Source organism: Eleginops maclovinus, chromosome 20 (assembly GCF_036324505.1).
Source record: "Eleginops maclovinus isolate JMC-PN-2008 ecotype Puerto Natales chromosome 20, JC_Emac_rtc_rv5, whole genome shotgun sequence".
NCBI lineage: Eukaryota > Metazoa > Chordata > Actinopteri > Perciformes > Eleginopidae > Eleginops > Eleginops maclovinus.
This window is the reverse complement of record NC_086368.1, coordinates 23566627-23589893: the sequence shown is the minus strand read 5'-3', so window position 1 is coordinate 23589893 and position 23267 is coordinate 23566627. Positions and strand designations below refer to the sequence as shown.

Here is a 23267-nt window from a genome sequence, read left to right as displayed (position 1 = left end):
GTTTAATCTTCACTCGTAAGTCTTTAGTCTCTGCCTGACTGTCGCCCACTCATCCACATCTCCTGGCTCCTCTCTTTCCAGGCTGGGTGGCGCATGGCCATGTCTCAGCTCCTTAGGGTGCTGTTTCCTTATCCCCTCTTCTCTCCTTTACTTCCATCTCTACGTCTCCATCGCCCCTGGAGAAGCTAACCTCAGTCTTCCTGTCCTGTCTGGCGCGTTTGTGGCGTCACAAGAGTTATGGATTTAAATTGTCCAACAAATTCTCCACTTCTGCAAAACTGTTCTTCTGAAAATATGTATTTTGGTCATGGTTCTACCTTTTCATCGGGAAAAAGGTGAAGACCGAGTGGAAAGATAGATGATGTGTAAACATTTTTTACACAGGTCTATAATACTAACGCTACACGCTATGTTGCTACATGCACCCTGTGGGTTTATGCTATTATCCTTACAGAGATACACTACACTGAATGTAGTGTTTTGGATGTTTTAATACATTTTTTTACCCCGGCCAACGCCTCTCCATCAACATTTTTACTAATTTTCCAGTATGACCCATATCTGATTTAAACATATTAAATGTTTGTATTGTAATTATTAATGCATTAATGTCAATGTTGCACTTGGTAAAGGAAGGGATTCTTTAAATTACTTGATATATTGCTGGGTAGCTAAACCTATAATAATACATGATGATGTATTAGTTGATTTATATATTATTATATTGTAAATCCATACCTGCAAAGTAACTAAAGATGTAGAATAAACTTTGTGGAATTAAAAGTAAAAAATTCCCTCCGAAATGTATTAAAGTAAAAGTAGAAATGTAAATGTGCTTAGTTGCATTCCACCACTGTTATAAAACACACATACAATAAAAGATAAACAATCAACCCGGTTAAATAAAATGAAGGAAACCTGAATTAAATGCGCCTCGCATCCACACAGGTGTTTTCACTTGATGCACTGATTAGCTGCCTCAATGTGGGAGGAGCTACAAAGTCTAGACCCTAAGAGCCAATAAGCATGACTGCTGTAAGCTTGTCCCGCCCCGACAGATGCATCGAAACGAACAGGAGAGATGCCAATCACCTCCAGAAAGTAATCAAGCGTATTAAGTGGAAACACCTGTGAGGGTTTAACCAGGGGTATGCAGAGGCTTTAAAATCAATAAAGTTCAGGACTGTGCCATGCAGAATAAAGTGCTTTTATAGAATTGCACATTCCTACATGCTTATTAAAAGCCTTTCAATAACAACTGGGGTGAAGCAGACTCAGGAGAACTGCTGTTTTATATGTATTCATCTAAAGTTGGAGTTTAGATAAGGGTTGAACTTTTTGGAGTGGATGATTGGGACGAGGAGCATATGTTTTTGATAATATGTACGTAATAAATGTCCTGAATAAAAGCTCCACAATCATTACCACCTTTGTTTATGAGACAAAAGCAACCATAGCACATTCAGTAAGAACAACAAGCTACACCTTCTTGCAAATACTTTAAAAGTGTGTCTACAATCTAAATTCATTATCAGTAAAAGTTGAATACATACTTTTAAATGCGTTATCAGAATACAATGGTCTATCCATGGTGAGGTATACAATGGGTTGTGACTTTTCTCTCATTTGTGAGATCTAACTTGACATTTTAAACTGTCTCTCTAATTTTACAGTCTGATAATATCCTCTCTAGCTGTTGTCTTTTCCTTTCCCCTGTTTCTCTTGTTTTTAGTCCACTCCCATTCCCCTCTTTCGCTCCCTTCCTGCGCCTTTCTCTCTCTCCCTCTCTCTTAAACCACTTCAGGCCCCAGTGCTCAGGAGGTCGCACAGCTGCAGGGGCCCATACCCGGGAACCGGCCCCTCTCATCCCTGCTCTCTCCTCCCTCTGTTGTCTGTGTCTCCCCTGATACACATCCGGGCTAAGACAGAATCATTAAATCTGGCTATGCTATGATTTTCATTGGCTACAGGGCTTGGGAAATGCGATAATGAGACTTTTTTTTGAGACAACACTGCAGAATCACTGAGTGGAGGATTGCTAGATTAGCGCTGTATAAAGGAAATAGCTCCAATAGCCCCTTTCATTACCTTTATCCATTCTGTTCTCCTTTTTTTTACTCTTAATCTGCTGTGCAGGTGAGAATGGGATTTGCAAACTGAGCTCACCTTTGAGAAATCATACAAGAATGTGGCTTTGGGTAAACTTGTTTTAACCCTGTGGCCATCTATTCACCTATCCATCCATCCATCCATTTCACTATCCATTCCTCCCCTTCCTTTCCTTCTTCCAGCCCTCATCGCCCCCACCCTCCCTCCCTCACCGCCTCTTTCCCAAAGCAGCAAATAATCCCCTGCACCTGCAAAAGCTCCGCACACTGCAGACTGCCAAGAGTAGAGCGTGTGACCTTGCCTCCGTGACCACAGAGTCTGGGAAGAAAGAGAGGGGAAAATGTAGAGGGAGAAAGGGAGAGTTTGTCGATAGAGGAGGATGATGAAAGAGCAAGAGCAAAGGGAGGGAAACAAAGAGAGAGAAGATTGTAGTTAGCGGAGATATCAGACACATTGAAAACACATTGTGAACCCTGGTTTCGGTCGGGGGTCCGGGCTCGCGGCTGGGAACCGGGCTGTCCGGCTATTTTTGTGTTGCCTTTTCTCCCCAGTGATGTCATGCTACTTGTTTCCCAAGAACTGGGACGGGACAAGAGGGAGAAAACATGAGAACGTGCTGCAGCGCTCCTACTCTGTCATCTACACATGTCAACGCGTACAGTGTTAACATATCAACACCACCTTTAATTTGTTAGCATTTATGAAAATATCCTTAAATAAGTAGTGCTATATAAATCTAGGCTATACAACAGGGGGCTAAACAAACACAGGCCACTGTCTCGGCTGTCCCTTCCAAGTGGGGCCGCTAGAAATTGAAAAATATGCAACACTAGGAATTTGCCATTTTTATTATCCTATTAATAGATATATTGTTCTCCTGGAGAGCCGTAGCGTGAAGTAGCAGAAACATACATATATAATAATCATTTTTCCATGCCTCTTAAAACTCTCTGTGCTCCAGTTCAACTTCCCTAAAGTCTTTATGTTGACAACATTAAGTGACGTTAAACATGCAATAAAAAAGGCCTTTTTTGTGCAGAATTTTAAGGGCATTAGAAGAGCCAATCACAGGGTAAAGTAAATACATCATCATTTGTGATCAGGGCTCCTGAGCACAGAAAGAAGTTTTATAAAATTCCAGCCAGTAGTTATTTTGTAATCCTGTTGAGAGACAAACAGACATACCGAGTAGAAAACATCCCCTCCTTCGTGGAGGTAATAAGAGATTCGGGGGGGTGGGGTGTTGTGAAACTGACCCGTAGTCGGATGTGGTCTGGTGGTGTGGCAGCCCTTCTTTACAAAGGGTAGCTAGTTTTATTAGGATTTTGTCAATGAAAAGGACATTAAATAAAGTCAAATGCTTTTTACAAGCACTTGTGTGTGTCTGAAAAATGCTCACACCACAGGACAGCTTGGCTACCGAGTGAAACCATTTTCTCTCCCCTTACTAGTTTCAGCAAAGCGATGAGGAGGGCGACTACACGAGGTTAGTCTTTGTATGAAACGCATGTGGACAGCTGTGTTGCCTCGGGCTCTTTAAGGTATGATTACTTCTCAGGGAGAGCAATTGAGCAACAGCATGGAGCGATTACTAATATTTTCTTTGTCCATTCCCCCCCTGTGAGTTTAATCGGCTGCACGTTATCTCATCCTCCTCCTCTCTTTCTCTCACACACACATGTGGACATCACAGAACCCATGTGTGTGTGCGCAACACATGCAGACACAAACAAGAAAACACACAGAGAGGAGCAGAGCTGGCAGAACGTGCGCTGGCTCAGGATGTGTCATGTGTGTTCCATTAGAGGGCAGATTAAAAAAGGAGATTTTGTTTTCCACATCAAAGGCTTCACGCTGGAGGATTCCTCTCTGTCTCTCTCCTTCTGCGAGTCTCTCACTCCCTTTCTCTCCGTTTCATGAATAAATAATAAGGGGTAAACCTGGGAAAACAAACTTTTTGACCTTTGAACCCTTGTGTCAGGGTCGGGGGTTTGCACCTGGACGACCTCCCACAGGAAAGCAGTTGTCTGTGTGCATGTGAGGGTTTCACTGCATCATGTTTGTGTGCATCGTCATTGGTTAATTTTGAGTTCCCATCATGCCTTTGGACGCAGAATTCCTTGAATTTTCTGTGGCTTTTTCTTGGTGTACAGTCGTAACCTAAAAGTGTTACACCCTGCTGTTTTGCTAATGTTGTTTTTGAGGTCTCAACAGATGGTGTAAACTATAAAGTGTTATTTTACAGCTGCTGTTGGGAAAACAACAGAGTGTAAACCGCAATATTGTGAAATGAATGTGTGGAGGGATAGTGAGAATTATTCACATGGATAAGGAATGTGTTGCCAAAATAATTTCATATTGTGTGACTTTCCGAATGATCAATTTATAAAAATGTTAAAGAGACCCATTATAATTTTGGGCCTTTTCCCCTCCCTGCAGTCTGTCCTATATCTTCTCTTTATCCTTTGTTTATTTCCAGTGCTCCAACACATTGTACGTGATATTCTAAGGGGGCGGGACATCTCCAGAGCCGTCCAGCTCACCAATGAGAGCAGACTAGGCTCTGGTTTCAGTCAGATGTAGAAAAGAGATGGCATTATGAAAAAATAAAGACCTTTTTGCACATTAAAGCATGGAAACATGTCACAGCAGAGGCACAAAATACAAATATGAAACCTGGAAAGGAGCATCATATAGCACCTTTTATATTTAAGAGCTGCACAGACATGTTGAACTCAATGCTCTCTACGATTCGTCTGCTTGCGCCTTTTCTAACAGGCCTTTAGCAGTCGGTTGGTCTTTCCCCCTTTTCTGACACTCTCACTGACAGCTGTGCTGGCTCGGTGTGAAATAAAAAGGAAAAAGGCCATAACGCAGCACATTACCATCCCACAAAACAGATGTGAGATCTTGCCACACACATGCACACGCTCTGACATTTCTCATATTAAATCACATTATTCTTGATAATGAGAGCCTGTGAACCTCTTGGTGGTCACTCTAAAAGGACTGGCAGCAAAACCAAATCTGCTTTGGTTGTTTTTTTCCTCTCCTTCCTTGACTAGTCAGGCAGTCTGTGCCATTGTAACTGAGGAAACGGCTCATTAGCTATTCAGAGCAGAGGATACATATGGGAGGACTGGGAATACTGAAGCCAGTTGGATTGAGAAGAGGACAAGGAGAAAGAAAGAGAAGTCCAGATTCCAGCAGTTCAACTCTCCGCCAACGGACGTGTCCAGATGGCCTGGAGAGAGAGGGCCTTTGACTGAGGCACAAAGAGACACTTGTGAACGACAAAAATCTGAGTCTCACAAATGTACGGACGCACACAGCTGTGAAGTGTATTGTTCATCTTAGATCGGCCGTTAGCTCCCAACGTCGGAGGAATGTTCAACTGTCCGCCTCTCGCGCCCTTGAGACATGATGTCACTCCGACAAAACGCCGTCTTTATCAAAGAGGGACAGCTTTTTTATGTGTTTAGGGCCAAACAATGAAAAGAGAGGGAGGGCAAGGAAGGTAAAAGAGATGAACAACGCTAGGAGACAGATATGAAGGGCTGGATATTCTCTTGATACATTGAAACTTGGTTTGAAGGCGGTTGTGACAACCCATTAAAGCCGTGTGTAAAAGTCCCATTTCCCCCCGCCACAATGAAAGAGGGGAATACAGAGGGTGAGCCCGCTGTAAATGTGTCAGAGTGTAAGCACACTATAACTTCACTGCGGATTAATCACACAGAATAATTACTGTAAACGACTGTGCTGAGGAATGGTGGCGAGGGGAGGGGATGCAAACAGATGGATAATAAAGAAAGAGAGGGAAGAAAGCCAGACAGGCAAAGATCTGATACATACCTTTAAATATTCCCAGAGAGGAAACTGCACCAGCGAGAACGGGATCTGAAAGACAAGGAGACAAGAGTTTTAATTTTCAGGATCATCTCAGATTTACTTGTGTTAAAGGGATCCTATTGTGCTTTTTAGGAGGTTTCCCTTTCCTGTAGTGTGAAAGTTTAAGGGGCGGGACATCTCTAAGCGGTTGACCAATCACAACCGAGCCAGCTAACTGATCAGAGCAGACTGGGCTCTGGTTTCAGACAGAGGGTGAAAAGTCAGGCAGTATGAGAAAAATAAGACCTTTTTGAACATTAAAGCATGTAAACATGTCACAGTAGAGGCACAAAATACAAATATGAACCTGAAAATGAACAAATTACGGCCCCTTTAAGGGATAATGTGTCATCTTTAACCTCCAATCTCCTCCACTTGTCTTTCCTGACACCTTTCTCTGTTCTCTCTCTTTCTCGTCTGACTGCTCCCTTGTTCCTTCTCACTGCTGATGATTAATGAATGAGACGGGCTGTGGTCTGGCAGTTCTCAATGGAAAGACGGATGGATGGATGGATGGACAGATAGATGAAGCAAAGTTGGACGAATAGAGGGATGGAGGGAAGAAACTAAAGTGATGGTTGGAGCGAGATCACGGCAACAAGAGGATCATTCATCTATCAGCTCCCCATCCTCCAACATCTTCCATCAGGCTACGTCGGCGCGTAGGTGTAAGCCAGACTGATACCGCTCAGAGTCAGCCAAAGCACTGAAACAATACATGAGCTGTGTTTATACCTCTTAATGAGCTTATTAAAGGCTTATATAAACATTCTGAAGTAGATTAACCTCAAGGGATGTGCTGCTTTTGCTATTAGAGAGGATATAAAATGTTCAAACTCTTTATAATGACTTGAAGTTTTATTATTTGTTCATTTAATAACAGAAAAATAAGACATAAAACTGTTCAAACAAGTGTAAATTCAGATGAGCACGTATTTGAATTGAGCTAAAGAAAGAGAGACAAACAGCCCAACTGTATTAAAAGTTATTCCTGTATTACAAACAAGAAACATGGCCTTGTATTACAAACCCTAATGTAAAGTAGTATTTATAATACCTAACTTTTCTGATGGTCAAAAGAATGCAATACTGCGTAACAGGAATCTCAAATAGGTATTTTATTCCTTTGTTTTTTTACATTCCAATTACACATTTAATTGTTATTTGATTAAAGTTTGAGAAAGATTTCCATCTGGTCTATCCGGGCATTCAGAAGCAAGTTCTCTCAGTCTTTGGAGATGATCTGCTTTGATGCAGGTCTGGTATATAGCACACTGAAGGAGTCAGCACACTTGAATGTATACTATAGGGAGAAGAGAGAGCTTTACTCAGAGGAATAAAAGCACACATGTCTTTAATTACCACCATGATGAATACTGATTTGCTTCCAGGACAGGAAGTTAAGAGGTACATAGCTGGCGGGGGTGTTGGAGTAGTAGCCACTAGTAAGCAGACAATATTGTATTAGTGTAAGTGAAGTTAAGTCGATTAACATTCTCTATTAATTGAGTTATTTTAACCTGTGTCTGCTAGAAAATGTTGGTTTTTAAAATGTTCCAAAACATGTTATGTGATAAGAAATAAGTATTTGGTTATAATGTTTTATTATTTCACACCAATTCAAATTGTAGCAGAAAAAGATTGTGCAAAAGGGCCATTTTTAACAACTGCAACAAGTAAAGAGGACGAAAGAGAGTTGGTTCTGGTTCTGCAGAGGATCTGGAAAGACTGATCTACCGATGACTTAATTTGACAACGCTGCAAGACCTGTTTGTGTGTGTGTGTGTGTGTGTGTGTGTGTGTGTGTGTGTGTGTGTGTGTGTGTGTGTGTGTGTGTGTGTGTGTGGGTGTGTGTATGTGTGTCCTTGTAGATATCTAATATGTAAAACCACATGTGGTCTGATTAAACTGATAAGCGATTTGTAGTTTAGGGCGGACTCACGGCTCACGGCTCACAAACACTTTACACATGTATGAACCTGAAAGCGTGAAGCAGATCGTAACCGTCTGTTTGTTTATCTGTTATGATATTTAATATACAGGGTGGAGAACAAATCACTGTTAGCTAATCACTGCAGTGTTATTCTTTCCAATGCTGAAACACTTTCTGCTCGTCTCACATCGACACGCTCCGACCTCCCAACGCAATGCTTTCCCCTGATGTTGGAAGTGATGGAAGGAGATGACAGATGTAATAAATCTCTAAGCTGAGTGAGCAGTGAATGGAGACACAGACAGACAAGTGGCGCAGAAAGGGAAATGGGCAAGTATTACATGTCTCTCTCCATTTCTTTTTGTCTTCTTGAAGCAAAGCATTATCCCAGTGGAAACCTCCCAAGCAAAAACACACCTGAGGTATTTTCATTTTCTGCTGAGGTGAGAAACGCATGCAGTGTGTTACCTGCTGTGGAATGAATTTCAACACAATATCCTTGTGTCACTGCTCTGACTTGCTCTAAAAAAAAAACAAGCAAGATTTACGAAAACAGCCGAAGGGAGAAAGTTGTCTTTTTTTTCTTTTGCTTCTGCTATTGTTTTTGAGGTGAGGTAACCTGAGAGACAGACTTGTGCATCAGCACAGCACCTGATAGACCGAACATTGCTCATAACCTTCCTGTGCTGTAGTTTTAGGGAAGGAAAGATTATTGAAACTCAGAGGTATGTTACCAAATCAGTAAAGGGGCCGTACTTTCCTCATTTTAAGGTTAATGTTTGTATTTAGTGTCTCTACTGTGACATGTCTACATGCTTTAATGTTTAAAAAGTGCATCATTATTCTCATACTGCCTGCGTTGCAACACCTCTTTTCACCCTCTGTCTGAAACCAGAGCCCAGTCTGTTCTAATTGGTTAGCTGGCCGGCTCTGTTGTGATTGGTCAACCACTTACAGATTTGTGGCAAATGTCCCGCCCCTTAGCCTATCAAGTTCAATGTTTTTCAACGCTAGCCAATAGAAGCATGAGTGTTACATAGTGATGTCATTATGTTACAAAAGTAAATAAGATAGATAGAATCGGAGGATGAAACCCTCTTTATTAGTCACATACATGCACACAGCAGAGCACACACAGTGAAATTGGTCCTCTGCATTTAACCCATCCTAGTACTAGGAGCAGTGGGCAGCTATTGTGCAGCGCCCGGGGAGTCCAATGGATGCAATCAGGCAGGGGGGAGTTTGGGATTTTGGACTTTGCAGACCATTTACCCACTACAAGAAAGGCAAACCCAAAAAGCATAAATGGGGCCCCTTTAAGAAATGTGCCTATTCCAGCTTTATCTCCAGTTCTGACAATAAGTTTTAGGCCCCTCTTTTTTTATGTTGCATAATAACAGTTATTCCCTAAGCAACTTCTCAACAGATTCACAGGATGTATCATCAGTGTCTGACCCAGAATCAGAATCAGAGACTGTGGGAACTGAGATGCGTCTGACTCCTCAGGCAAAACAGATCATCTCTATGCAATATTAGAGATTGGATAATACACTTCTTTAAGATTAAAGTGTGACAGTTAGTATTCAATTAGATTGTTAAGTGCCTTAAGGTGGAATAACCCACTATAAACTGTAATGATCACTGTGTTTCTCAACCAAGGGACAGATAATAATCAGTACAAATAAATGACTCACAAGAAATATCTGTTCCAGTTTCAAGTTGACTTTAGTTCAAATGCAAGTGTAGCCTCTCAGAAGACACACTGGGAACCAGGGACTGCATAACACTTCATCAGAAACAACTCTGGTATTTCATCACGATGGACTTGCATTATTGGACCTTGAACCTCGTTTTCTTGAACTGTATGTTATTTTGAAAATAACAGAAAAATATCTTAAAAGTTTAGTGTAAAAATGTGGCTGAAAATCTTGTAAAATGTCAAATATGATTCTGGCAAACAACCAACATTCAAATGCACGAGGATACAAGGTTTCAGCCGATCAGATAAACAATCCGTTTCAAATTTCTCTAGAGTTGAAAATTGACGGAAACATTTAGCATATTGTTGGCACACAACTTGAAAGAACATATACAATAGATTGAGCTCTTTTCAGAGATTTAAATGCTTTAAAATGTTGTTGCTTAAGGCAGCAGTTGCTAATCAAATATGTCAAAGCTTAATACTAAATGGCTAAGGACCTCTAAATAAGTTACTTTGAAATACATTTAATCTGGACCATTAATTCCCCTTGACATGTTTCTATGTTTATTATATCTAACCCATTTTAAACCACTATTTAGACTGATGAAATACAAGTTTCGGGACCCTTTATGAGTTATTACGGTTATTTGGTTTGAGTGTTAGGGTTTTTTTCAGCTTGTTAATGTTTCGGTAAAACATAAACACCCTCCAAGTTTAGACATGTCAACTCATTATTTTGTAAAGACTTTCTGTTTAGTGCCTCGGCCCCATTTCTCATATTTTCATTATCCGTTATGGTTAGACTTGTATGTATAATGAAACATGTTACATATATATTTAAATCTATATTAGAGTCAGTAAATATTAACCCAACCATCACTAAGCTGCCATTCAACACACCGCATACAGTTAAAGTTCAGCTTGTGACTAAACGATTTAGGGGCTCAGCATATTGCTTAAGGACAGTGTGAGAGACCACCTGGGTTTAAATGGTTGCAGGTGTTGAACTTGAAGTCCAAAGGGGATATTTTCTCTAACCAGTGAACCAGTGGCAGAAACGCATGGTTTTGATATAAGAGTTACACAGAGGTCTGCTCCAAGTGCTGAGGGCACATTTACACCTGAGTCATGGTCCACTAGCACACAGCCACGCAGACGGCCAGGGTCGTGCCACGCTAGGCTAGCATAAAGGCAGCCAGGCAGCATAAAGTCCAAATGCTCCATACTGCTGCCTCACACCGCTGCGTGGTATAACGCCTCAGCTACCATGGCCTATTCAGAACCATGAAGCCAAACTAGCTAATCCTCAATCCAGAGCAGTAATGCTAACCCCTAAAAAAGAATGAATCCCAGTAAAAATGACGGAAAGGGATGTCGGTTAGCATCGTCAGGACATAAACAATCTGAACCCCACTGTCAAAATCTCTACTCCCAAAGCAAACATGGGAAAACATATTTGGTTTTAGTATGTCATTTCCATACATGAGTATATAATCATAACAATGGTCAGTTAGCAGAGGAAATCTCTACTCTGAAGGCAGAGCAGCAGTGATCTTTATGTCCATTGAAAATGACTGAGGTTTTCCTCTGCCTGCCAAAACTTTACTAGCGCACTAAACTCCAGCTTGAGCCAATCAGTGCACTCGCATGACCGTGTGAGCAGCAACCGAATCGTAACGATAACCATGGCGACGAACACACCCAGTGCGTTTAACACGTTGTTGAGGTTTGCACACATGACCTTTCACTTAACATGAAAATGCTGACAGAAAAAACACACTCTCCAGAAACAGAGGCATAAGGAGGCCTTTTTTAGAGAATGATGTATAAAATGTACCCAAACTGTAGAGGATTATTATTCAGCTATGCAAGCAGCTGATTTAGTATTAGATTGCTGGGATAAGTTGGTCACATGGTCCCGAGAGGATTCATTCTTACTGGCGGTGATTTTTCACAGTGAATTGCAATTGTTAAGGTTTGGGACCGTAGCTTATTTATATATTTAGACCAAACGGTGGGATATCATCATTAGCTGAAGCCCAACTAGCCTGGTATTCCAAATTGCCATGGGAAGTCCAAACTAAATACGCCGATTACATTATACTCTAAAGAAGTCAACAAGTCTTACTGGTAAAACTCCATCAACCAAACATGTAGGACCTCAAGGCCTTGGAGGATTAACTATAAATGCGTATGAAATATTTATGGACCTACTTTTGTGCCTTATTACAATCCCTATAAATATATACATACAAAAATATGTATAATGATGGAATAAAGGTTGAATGGCTGCGTATACTGTCTATTACCAATTTGATTCTCGTATACTCGTATATATTTACTCAAAACTAGATAAACATAATCATCTTTCAAGTGTAATCATTATTTCCCTTAAACATTTATACAATTAAAGTATTCTTATTTGTTTCTATCATTATTTTGGACAGTCACGCCCTGCAAACGCCTATAGGTACAAACATGTGGAGGTGCATGACCAAGCGTAAACTTCACGCTTCCCTCAAAAACATCTGGCCGTCTGATCTACTGTATATCTTCCTGTTCACCGTCTGCTTCAAACCTCCATCAAACTCATCCTTCTCCGTCTACCCTTCTGCCCTCTCCATTCTCCTGACCACCTTCTTCTTTTGATGTGTTTTGCTGCACCCCAAAGCAGATAAATCACAATTTGTCACTTTGGTGGAAGGAGCTGCATTCATATATTCAGATACACCAATTCATCCCCAAGTGTGCAACTTGGCCACAAAGTGAAAACAGTGCTTCAGGAACTTAGCAGCATCTGCTCCCAAAACCCACAAACATCTGTGTCATCCAGCTGGCCTCCAGGGAGCGGATTCCACTGCTGGGAAACACATGACCAGCTACCCTGCGTGCGTGCGTGTGTGTGTGTGTCTGCATTTTTGTATGAATATGTCGGCATGCTTAATCATATTTCAGCCTTGTATGTGCATGTGTGTCTGAAGAGCGGGATTTAGTGTGAGCTGCCTAAAACATTTTGTCACTGATCGAAGGTGACAGCGCCACTTGCTGTGACTGTCAGGTAGTATATAGGAATATGGAGATTGCGTCTTCTGTGTCATTTTGCTGACAGTGCTCCAGTTTGTGTGTGTTTGCATGCATCCTTGCCAACTGTATTAGCGCTAACTTTATTAGCATTCAGAGCGGCTCGGGGCTGTCACAGGTCCTTAGGCGCTCAGCGGAGGGCAGGAAAAACACATGTCAAAATATATTCACATTGAGCCTGATTGCACGCAAGCCAGTTGGCTGCAATTTGACAAATGACATTTAATAGGTCATGCTGCACCCTCTGCATACTGATGAGTGCTTAGAAAGGGAGAGGAAGAGTGAGGAAGATGGATGTGAAGATGGAGAGACAAGCAGACAAATGTATAGACGGCCAAATCAACAGATGGGACATTATTCATATTTTTCCAACAGATCACTTTCCAAAATAAAGTACCTCATGCCTTAATGTTCGCAGTTTTTCTACTTTAAAACATCTACCTGCTGGTAGTGGGGCATCGCTGTCCAAGAACAACCTTATTGGAAACAAAAATCCTGCTGCTTTCCAACAAAATGTAAGAATTTATCTCAGCATGTCTTATAGTTAGCATGAAACAGAGCCAACGAGGTGATATAAAGCCAGTGTGTGTGCCCAGGGCAGTTTTTGGTCTGTTAAAATTTGGCGGAAGAAACTTTCCATTTCATCTCAATGGTTTTGAAGTGAACAGTAGTCAATGCGTCGTTAACTTTGTTTAGTTTTTGCTGGCAACTTCTGCATCAGCACCCGCTGTGCGATGGGTTGACCTGATTGAAATAAATGAGAGGGCTGCTTTTATTCAGGCAGGACTCTAGCTGATCTGAACACAGCTAAAGAGTGTACAGATACGCTAGTGACTCTGATGTCATAGTTTGAGCTACATGCTTACATTGACATCATGGATGTATAATGAGATTCTCGAGAGCAAAATGTCACAAATTACCCATCATGCCTGACTGTCGAGAGCATAGAGCATGCGCAGTTGAGTTTCACCTTGAAGACCCGCCCCGATCTCCCGCTCTCGGCTCAGTAGAATGAATGGAGAGAGCTAAAAAATCTGGATTCAGCTTTTAGCACATTTTAAAACTTTAAGGACCCAATGTTTTAAATAAGGGCTACAGAAGTGTTCATACTGGGTAGGTAATTTAGTTGAAAAAAAATGATCTGCTGATTTACAGATGTCCTTTTCCCAATGTAGGTCAATGGGAAAAAGTCTTTCTGGGCCGGGTGACATCACGGACCGATACAGAAGTTGTAGTACCGTCGTTTGGCCACTAAGAATATCTTCCTTAAAGTCCGGAGCATGTCCTAGAGCAGGGGTGGGCAATTAATTTATACAAGGGGCCACATGAGAAACCTGAACTGTGTTGGAGGGCCGAACCAAGATAACTTGAACTTAATTCTGCTCAATATTCATTTTCGCCCATTTTAAAAGGCAGTAAATTATATATTTTGATTAGCTGCTACTGGTTATCAGAAGAATAACGATATTCTGTAAATATTTATATAAATATATGAAATTGTGGTTTAGGTCAAATAGGAAAATACTCCTATAGAAGTAATAAACAGTAAAACAAAAACAATCATTACATCAGTGTTTCATTTTATATTTAGCTAATCTTCACAAACACTGAAAAGGTGTTAAAGATATGCAATTGATTAACTTTATACAAAAAGCAATACATGCTTTTAATTTTTTTCTGTTCATTTTACTGTTCATTGAGAGAAATTCAGTCTGGCTTGGGCTTGAACAAGTGCATTGAAATCTGGCTGAACGTCTGAGGTGGATATGCGAAGGGCAGCTGAGAGGTGATCATCAGTGATAGAGGATCTGTATCTGGATTTGTTGAATTTCATCACTGAGAATGACTGTTCACATGTGTCGGTAGATCCAAAGAGGACTACAATCTTCTGAGCATGCCTCCTCAGGTGTGGAAAGTTCTCCTCTTTAAGAGAAGAGTAAAAATCCAGCAGTGAGACTGACTTAAAGTGCTCTGCCAGAAGTGTGTCAGACTGCAGGTCAATGAGTTCCATCTGACCGTCGCTGGGTGCATTATCCACACTGCAGGTGAAGGGAGAAGAAACCATGTGCATGTCAGTCTCAACTGTGTTGAAGTCTTGAAATCGCCATGAAAACTCACCATGCAGTGCTTCTAACATGGATGAGTACCTGTGGAGGTGATCAGCTGATGGTGCGGCTTCCTTCAGTGTTGGCAAGTGGGTGAGAATACTGTGCTTCATTTGGCTTGAGAGAAGCTGCAACTTTCTCATGAAAGCCGTACATGTCATGCACAAAAAGGCCCTTGCATTGCAGTTTGACATTTAGTTCATTCATTAGTGATGTCACATCAACAGCAAAACCAAAGGTCTACCAGCCAGTCTGCGTGTGAAAGCTGCGGGACGTCATTTTCTTTCTTCACACAGAACTCCTTAATCTCCTCTCTCAGGTCCCAGACATTTTTCAGCACTTTGCCCAGGCTGAGCCACCTGACAGCTGTGTGGTAGCTTATGTCACGATGTTCAGTCTCATTTTCCTCCAAAAGTGCAACAAACTGTCTGTGATTCAATGCTCTTGCCCTGATGAAGTTAACAATTTTAGTTACAGAATCAACAAAACCTAATGTAATACAATGCAAAAATGTCAATTTCTGCTCGGGGTTCATTTCTGTCACTTTATTCTGCATTCTCTTCAGAAGTCCAACATTTTTCCCTCTCAGATTTGGACAACCATCCGTTGTCACACCAGCCAGCTTTTCCCATTTGAGTCCCAATTTGTCCAAACATGCATTTACCTCCGTGAACAAATCACTCCCAGTTGTTCCTTTCATTGACTGCCTGGCTGCCAGCTCCTCCGTGATTTTGAAGTGTGCAGTTATCCCACGTAAGAAGACGAGTAGCTGGGCAGTGTCACATACATCGCAGCTGTCATCCAAAGCCAGAGAAAAATAGTCAAAGTTGACCGCTCTTTTCTTCAGCTGAAACTCCAGATTTCCCGGGATGTCCTCAACCCTCCTCGTTACAGTGCGCCGAGAGGGGGACACGTCCCCAAATGCACCCTTTTTCTCCAGGCATATTAGTGCTGCAGAGTCCACCAAACACTCCTTAATAAACTCTCTGTCAGAAAACGGCTTACTTTTTCTGCCGATTTTGTGGGATATGACTTAACGTGGCCTGATAGCCGCATCTCTGGGTGTGCAAAGTTTTGTAAAAAGTTCTTGTTGGTTTTGCAGTTTAGCTAGCAAAGCATCCGACTCCCTGGCACGCTCTTCATCAGACAAGTTCTTGTATCAATCCTCGTGTTTGGTCACGTAGTGGCGATTCAAATTGTAATCCTTTAACACAGCGACCTGTGTACCACAAACTAAACACACAGCTTTACCTTTGACTTCTGTAAAAAAATATTTAGCAATCCATGTCTTGTTTTTTTTTTTGGCATGAGCTGACATTTTGAGGGCTAGCTGGCCAGCATCACTTGTCTCTGTTCACCCACACACGTCATGGACGTATAATACGCACATGCGGCAAACGTAAATAAAAAAACCCACGAGCAACACACTTTTATAGCATGAACGGTATAAATATTTTTTCATTCATGTTCTGATTGACCTCACGCGGGCCGGTCAGGGACGCCCCGTGGGCCGGATGTGGCCCGTGGGCCGGGAGATGCCCAGGTCTGTCCTAGAGGCTTGTTTGACATGTACACCATCTTAGATTGGGGTGATAGCAATTAGCGTGCTAATATTTGCCTAGCATAACAGAGGCTGTAAAACAATATGTACGTATTTAAAAAACAACATGGGAATAAATAAAGAGACACCCAGGTTTTTACAAATCACTCTCAGTGGAGCACGAGTTTCTGTACCAGATTTAGTGCCAATCAATCAAAAACTTATTGAGACATTTCATATTAAACCACAAACCACTATGAAACCTGCTGGTGTTGCTAAGGAGGAAAAGTCATTGAATCATCACAGTCATGAACATCCATCATCTGCGCACCATCTGTAACTTATTTCTTGACAATCCATCCAATAGTTGCTAAGATATCTCAGTCAGGAGATTGGACCAAGCCAATGAAAATAAATAAATATCAAGTAACTGGTTGGCTGATCCAACCATTTGATTAAATTACTGAGTATTTCTGTATCTGGTACTGAAAAGCATGTGAGAACAAGAGTCTACGCTTAATGTCATTGTTTACTGTCATCATCACACTGACTAAAAGGATGCCCTCCCATATTTTACTGCTGTATTATGAAATCCCAGACACAAATGATAGTATACAGAAAACCACTACGTTAACTCAGTCAAGACACTGTGGTGCAATCTTGAACCCCACAACGTGCGCACTTGCAGCTCATTCTGCTCTGTTTCGGCCACCACATGTGCAGCAAATGATTTATGGGCAAGAGAGGGCCGCTGTTAGTATTTGATACTGAATGACCAGTCCAAATCCATTTAGAAAAACCTCCTACACCCACGGATTTGGAATTGACCAAAAGTACCATTCGAATGAGACAATGCATAGTCTTTCAAATTCAATTTATACGTAAAATAGAATAAACAAGGCTTCCTTTCAAATGTTAAGGTAGTGGTTTAAAGAAATAGTGAGTCAGTGATGAGTTCAGGTTGAGACTAGAGAGAGGAGAGAGGAGAAAGGAGAAAGGAAAGGAGCTTTTAACAGAAAGCAGATGGAAGTCAGATGGTGAAGCGATCAACAGCAGCCTTATTCAAAATGAGGAATCACCATTGGCCACGTGAAGACCAGAAACACACATGAAAAAAGACTAAATAAAAAACTCACATGGACTAAGCGGGCGGAGCAAAGCTGAGCGTCTAAGTCCACATTTATTACCTGCTAATGCAACAGGGCTGTACGCCGGATTCATCGCCATATTCATACACAGAAACATTCAGACACACCCACATTCCTGCTGCTGCCTGTCACTGAAGTATGAAGAGGAACTGAATGCGGTGACACGCTGATAGCAAACAGGCAGAGATCAGGTTTTAATATGTTGAAGGCTGATAAAGCCATAAATCATGGGAGAGAGGGAGGGGCAGGTGGTGTTGGACACCTCTATATGTGACTGTGCCAAGTTTTAGAAGGAGAAAGCATGAGGAAGACAGACCTGTTTAGAGAATGAAGGACACTCTGCATGTATATAAGGTGATACATACATGTAGACAAACTACAAGAACATGCAATAGCTGAGAAAGAACAAGTACATTCACATAAAGACGTAGCAGTGTTGCTGCCTAGTGCTATTTTAATTATATGACAGATTTGCGATAAGGATGTTGCAATAAACCCTATGTGCTTTGCGTTAATGGTGGAGGGCAATAATTACTTGCTTAAAGTAACTCCAACTGGACTGTTTTTGAATTCCAACTAGGGCAAGAAACTTTTAATTATTTTTAATACTAATAATATGTTTTTAACGTCGAAATATATCAAGAAATGGCGATTAATAAAACAATAGGCAATATTTATTTACATAACATTTGTTCATTACATTTTTATTATTTATATATTTTCTCTACTTTATTTGTTGTCCTTTAGAATTTATTACATTTTTACTAATATGCTTTTTTCGCACCTTCCATCTTCCTAATTATTGGAAAACTTGAATTTAGATTTTGATCATTCGATAAAGATCTGACCAGAATAACATTCAAAAACGATTGTTTGTTGTTCAACATAACTTCTTCTTAATCATAATTGGGTTGAAAAAATATCATAATTGCATTCATTTTTATTGAATCATAATAAGCAATAACATTTCAAAACGAAATAAGCAACTTTACAAATTGGTTGCACAAATCTGCTAATGTTTCCAACATGGTCCCTATTTCAACAACATGTTAATTATTGTTAAGGTCGGATTTATGTTGTGCTTCTTAAACACAGGACACTAGCTGGCTCGCGCATATGAGCTCATGTCACACCTAGTTACTGCAGTGACGACGCACACTACACCCAGCAGTGACGCAGCAAAAACCCTGGCTAAACATAGGAGCACAGGAGGAATTTGGACAGTCCAGTAAGAGATACAGAGAGTGTGTATGCATGTGTGTGTGCATGTGTGTGTGTGTGTGTGTGTGTGTGTAGGAGTGTGGCACCTAAGTACACCTCAGGGACAGAGGGGTTCAGGGCCTTTTAAATAAATAAACAAACACATAAATAAGTCAATCGATAGAGGGAGCCTGATCCGGCACTCCGGGCCTGTGTTTGGCCTCTCACTTCATAAGAGAGGCCTGGGGGAGAGAGAGATGGGGGGAGGGAGGGAGGGGGATGGAGGGGGAAACTGAGAGTGCCAGGGAGAGAAAGAGAGAGAAAGCGAGGAGGTTGGATTACTTCTCTCTTGGTGGTTGTATAGTGCTGGTTAGTGAAAGCCAAGGCCTGCTCTACCTATAACAGAAAACAGAACCCCCTGTCCTAAACACACACACACACGAACACACACACACACACACACACACACACACACACACACACACACACACACACACACACACACACACACACACACACACACACACACACACACACACACACACACACACACACACACACACACACACACACACACACACACACACACACCTGTCTTTACACTTCCCCGAGGCACACTTCACACAAATCATATGCTTATCTAAACTTAAACCTATAACACAAACAAAGCATAACTCCCCCTTGTGCTCGGTGCAGTTCCTTAAAACCTAAATTTGTCACAGATTAAAGCGTGTGAGGCCATGCGTCCTGCAGCATGCATCCCTTTAAGGCGTATACTGAGCAACCATGAGGAGTGTTCTGCCTAAAGCGACTAGCAATCACTCATCCCAACGTTCCCAGCTCCCCTGTGCTGTTAAAACCAGAACGAGAGTGAATGCACTTGCTGAAGAATTCCATCTAACAGTTTTGAATGCCAAGAGCAGCATGGAGTGTGTGTGTGTGTGTGTGTGTGTGTGTGTGTGTGTGTGTGTGTGTGTGTGTGTGTGTGTGTGTGTGTGTGTGTGTGTGTGTGTGTGTGTGTGATAAAAAAAGTAGGGAGAGGTTTAAACATCGGCATATCTCCTGTGCGCAAAACGAATCACACCAGGTGTTCGCACCCGTAAGCCGCCGCAGTCCAGGCGAACGTCGACACAGGGCAGTAATATTTCCGACAAATTAAGACTTGTTCCGATGTGGAGGGGGAGAGAGAGGGGGAGGCATTGGGGGAAACAGTGTGCTGGCAAGGATTCAAGTGAGCAATTCCATCGACATGAGAGAAATGCTTCCCAGAAACTCTGAATAATATTTATGTTGTGCTGGTGATTTTTTCTTCCTCCCACCTGTGTGCAGCTTGTTGCTTTTAAAAATGGGAGCCTGATACAGCAGAACAGGCTAAGGCATGAAAGGGAAAAACAGAAACGTTCTTCTCAACAGATGATTTCTTGTTTTTCTCCAAAGCTTATGGTAGATGGATAAAGTACAGTTTAGCCTGCTGCTTATGCAACACTGTAAAATTCCCATGTGACGTTCAAATGTAAATGCTTAACTAGATTAATGGGACTTGCTCTGTAAAAACACATTCACAATTAGCGTTTGCACTGGGAAAAAATATGCACTTTTACCATATCATTTATTGGTTAAATATTGACCAAGTGAAATATTTAGTTGGGTTACAACATGACATTTTGGATCCGTCACGGCTGATGACTGATGACATCAATGGCAGAGTGCATATTAGCCAATGAATGGTGGTGTGGTGTGACACAGGATGCCCTGAGGGTCGACCAATTAGCCGCTGACAGGAAGAGAGATGTATGGCTGCCCGAGGGTCTGGCTGAGGCGAGGAGTAAGACGTGGGAGAGTGGACAGAGGGAAAATGTGTTGGTGCAAGGCATGGGAGAGGTTGAAGGTGCAACATTAGCCTAGCTGCACAGCTTGTGGAGCAGCATGTATGTCTCAGCTGGAGAAGGCTGGAGCTTAAAGGGAAACGTGATTTGTCACTATCTCACATTGGAAGTCATTCACTAAAGCTAAACAGCGTAACAGTTATTTCTCACACTTACACTGCCAATTCAACATGTTTATCTGACTTAAAATGTTGAATTGGCCTCAAATCTGCTGACATCGGACGACCTTAGCCAACTCTGCTAGACACAACGCAAGAAAGGGATCGCTGACGCTCACTGTTGTCCCGAACATTGGCTTGTTGCATAAGGGCAAGATGTAATGATCAAAGATAGAAGATTGACCTAACCGTATCAAAACTGTCATCATCAGCCCCCGACTTTATGCCCCTCTCCTGATTTAGCGTCGCAGCTGGTTTAATCCCATTGCATGTTTTTTGTTTTTGTCTTTTGTTTAAGAATATCCGAAAGACGCAGTTGGCAGAAGTGTTTTCAGAAGTGAAAGAAACAACAGGAGCGAAAGGCGGAGCAAGTTACACACACTTGCGAATCTAGCCTTAGTCAACAGGTGTAGTGGGGGTGTATGGTGTAGTTACATTTACAACAGGATGATTAGATTCTATTGGGGACAGCAGCTCAAACAATGGCAGATGTTTTAGAGGAATACACTAATAAGGGCATGAAACATGTATCGTTTACAGCCACTCATAAAGTGATGAAGATTTTCCTGTTCCAAGTCACACAAAAAGTCAATATCCTACAGTTATTTGAATTTTAACTGTTTATGCAAAAAGTTGGGGTTGTTCGGTCAGGTAAGACATTTGCATGCTAATTGTGGTTTACTGATGGGTGCAATTGTGACGGAGCGGCAAAGCAATGAATAGTGGTTATTTTATAAACATTTCAAAGCAGCTAAAAGTTGGCTACAAAAATAAATTATGATGTGTATTTTTCCAGGATTATATTTGAAACATGAATACAGGTAAATTAAAGTCTGCAAACTAGCCTGACATACTAGAGTGAAGCGTGCAGGTTGGTCCAAAATAATGATTCCTGCTTTGATATCTCCAGCATGGCACACACTCTCATGCCCGTATTAAAACACACATGGCAGAAGTGTACACACACACACACATACACATGCACACACACTATGTTTTCTGGGAGCGTTGCCCACAGCAATAAAACACAGACCACAGTACTTCCAGCAAACCAACCGCTGCCTGACGGCCAACTGAAATGCTTCTCTCTCTCTGTTTCTCACTAACAGAAACATCTTATCAGCTGGGAATCAGATAATAACAGCAGCAGCACAGCTGGAAATAACATAAATCTCCATACTGAGATAAGTGTATACTGGCAGTGACGCAGCCACTTCAGGAAAAAAAAATCAGACAAAGATAGATGAGTTGGTCAAACAAAACCTTGCATGGACCTGATCAATCTGTTTCACGCCCTCGGGAAATGCTGCTCAACATAACGCTGAGCTGCACTATCTGTGGATATAAAAACACTAGCCTGTTATGGAGAAGTCACCTGAGCTGCCCTTAAATATTATCTAGCTTCTCATCCTGTCACTCACTTTTATTTAATACAGCCAAAATATTATTATAATATATTAGTAAGATGAAGGAGCTAACCCTAACCCATGATATTCAGGGTCATTTCAGTCATTTCAATATGCGAGTCCATCGCTGCCCTCTTATTTGCCATTTTTCAGGTGACTGAAACTCTGAAATCTTCTTTTGTTGATGTGATGGAAACTATTGGTTAAAATCCTCTGATAGTTGTTGATGAAATTTACATTTTCTATAGGCGGTAATTATTTGTTGTGAGTAACCATCAGTCAGAAAGCTTTTGTTCTGATTGAAGTCTATCCTCTGGGGACATTGAATATCCAAACCAAATGGATGAGTAATATTTCCAATATCTATTTACCTCAAATCCAAAACCGTCAACCTAACCCTATCAAAGATAAGATGGATAAAATTCAGAGGCTCAAATCAGTAGGGTTGATCCTCTGGAGAACATGCATGTCTGTACAGACCTCAGATCCATCCGATGGTTGAAATATTTGTCGTCTGGAACAGAGTTGTAAATGAGCTCAGCCACTTGGGCTAATAACCTTGCATAGATGTGTTGGAGACAAGTAGTTAACTTAACAATGGTCCTTACAAGAAACAATGCTCTTTTGTCTGGTAAAGACTTACTCATTGCTGGCACCGAACATGTAAAAATAAAAAAGTAAAAATGTAATTCTCTTATTAATCTGACATGGATTAAATGACTTCTGTGGTATACCAAACTCCAAATATTAAACCATGTAAGCCCCCTTGGCGCACATTAACAGCCGCTCCAGGTTTCACTGCCTTGAATGTAAATGAGTGTTGAATTATGAATCGTTTTGAACTCCTCACCTCTGCGGGGGTTGAGTGAGGTGAGCGCTCGTTGTGCTAGTGACACTTTATATTTCTCTCTTTCCATTAGACATTAAGCAGTGACATCACAGCGTGACCCTTGACACTCAGGTGGTCTGTTCCAGATGCGTTTAGGTCGTAAGCGCTGCTGCTAGCATGATGATGGTTGTGACTGAGGGAAGAGGGGGTAGGCATATGAATGGCTGTATAGGGGGTGGAGCAGGTGCTGCTTCTGGGAGAGTCTCATTTAACTGTCTT

The 23267-nt window shown here is 41.5% G+C and overlaps 1 protein-coding gene across 1 annotated transcript in view; it reads right to left on the bottom strand.

Annotated features, from left to right (window-relative positions):
* Positions 1-23267, bottom strand: part of slc25a26 (solute carrier family 25 member 26) — a 54438-nt gene that overhangs the window by 13685 nt on the left and 17486 nt on the right. The window contains exons 6-7 of the mRNA XM_063911368.1: positions 5965-6009; positions 2358-2427 (exon numbers count right to left, since the gene is read on the bottom strand). Coding sequence (XP_063767438.1) covers positions 2358-2427; positions 5965-6009 — 115 coding nt within the window. The remainder of the gene's footprint in view (positions 1-2357; positions 2428-5964; positions 6010-23267) is intronic.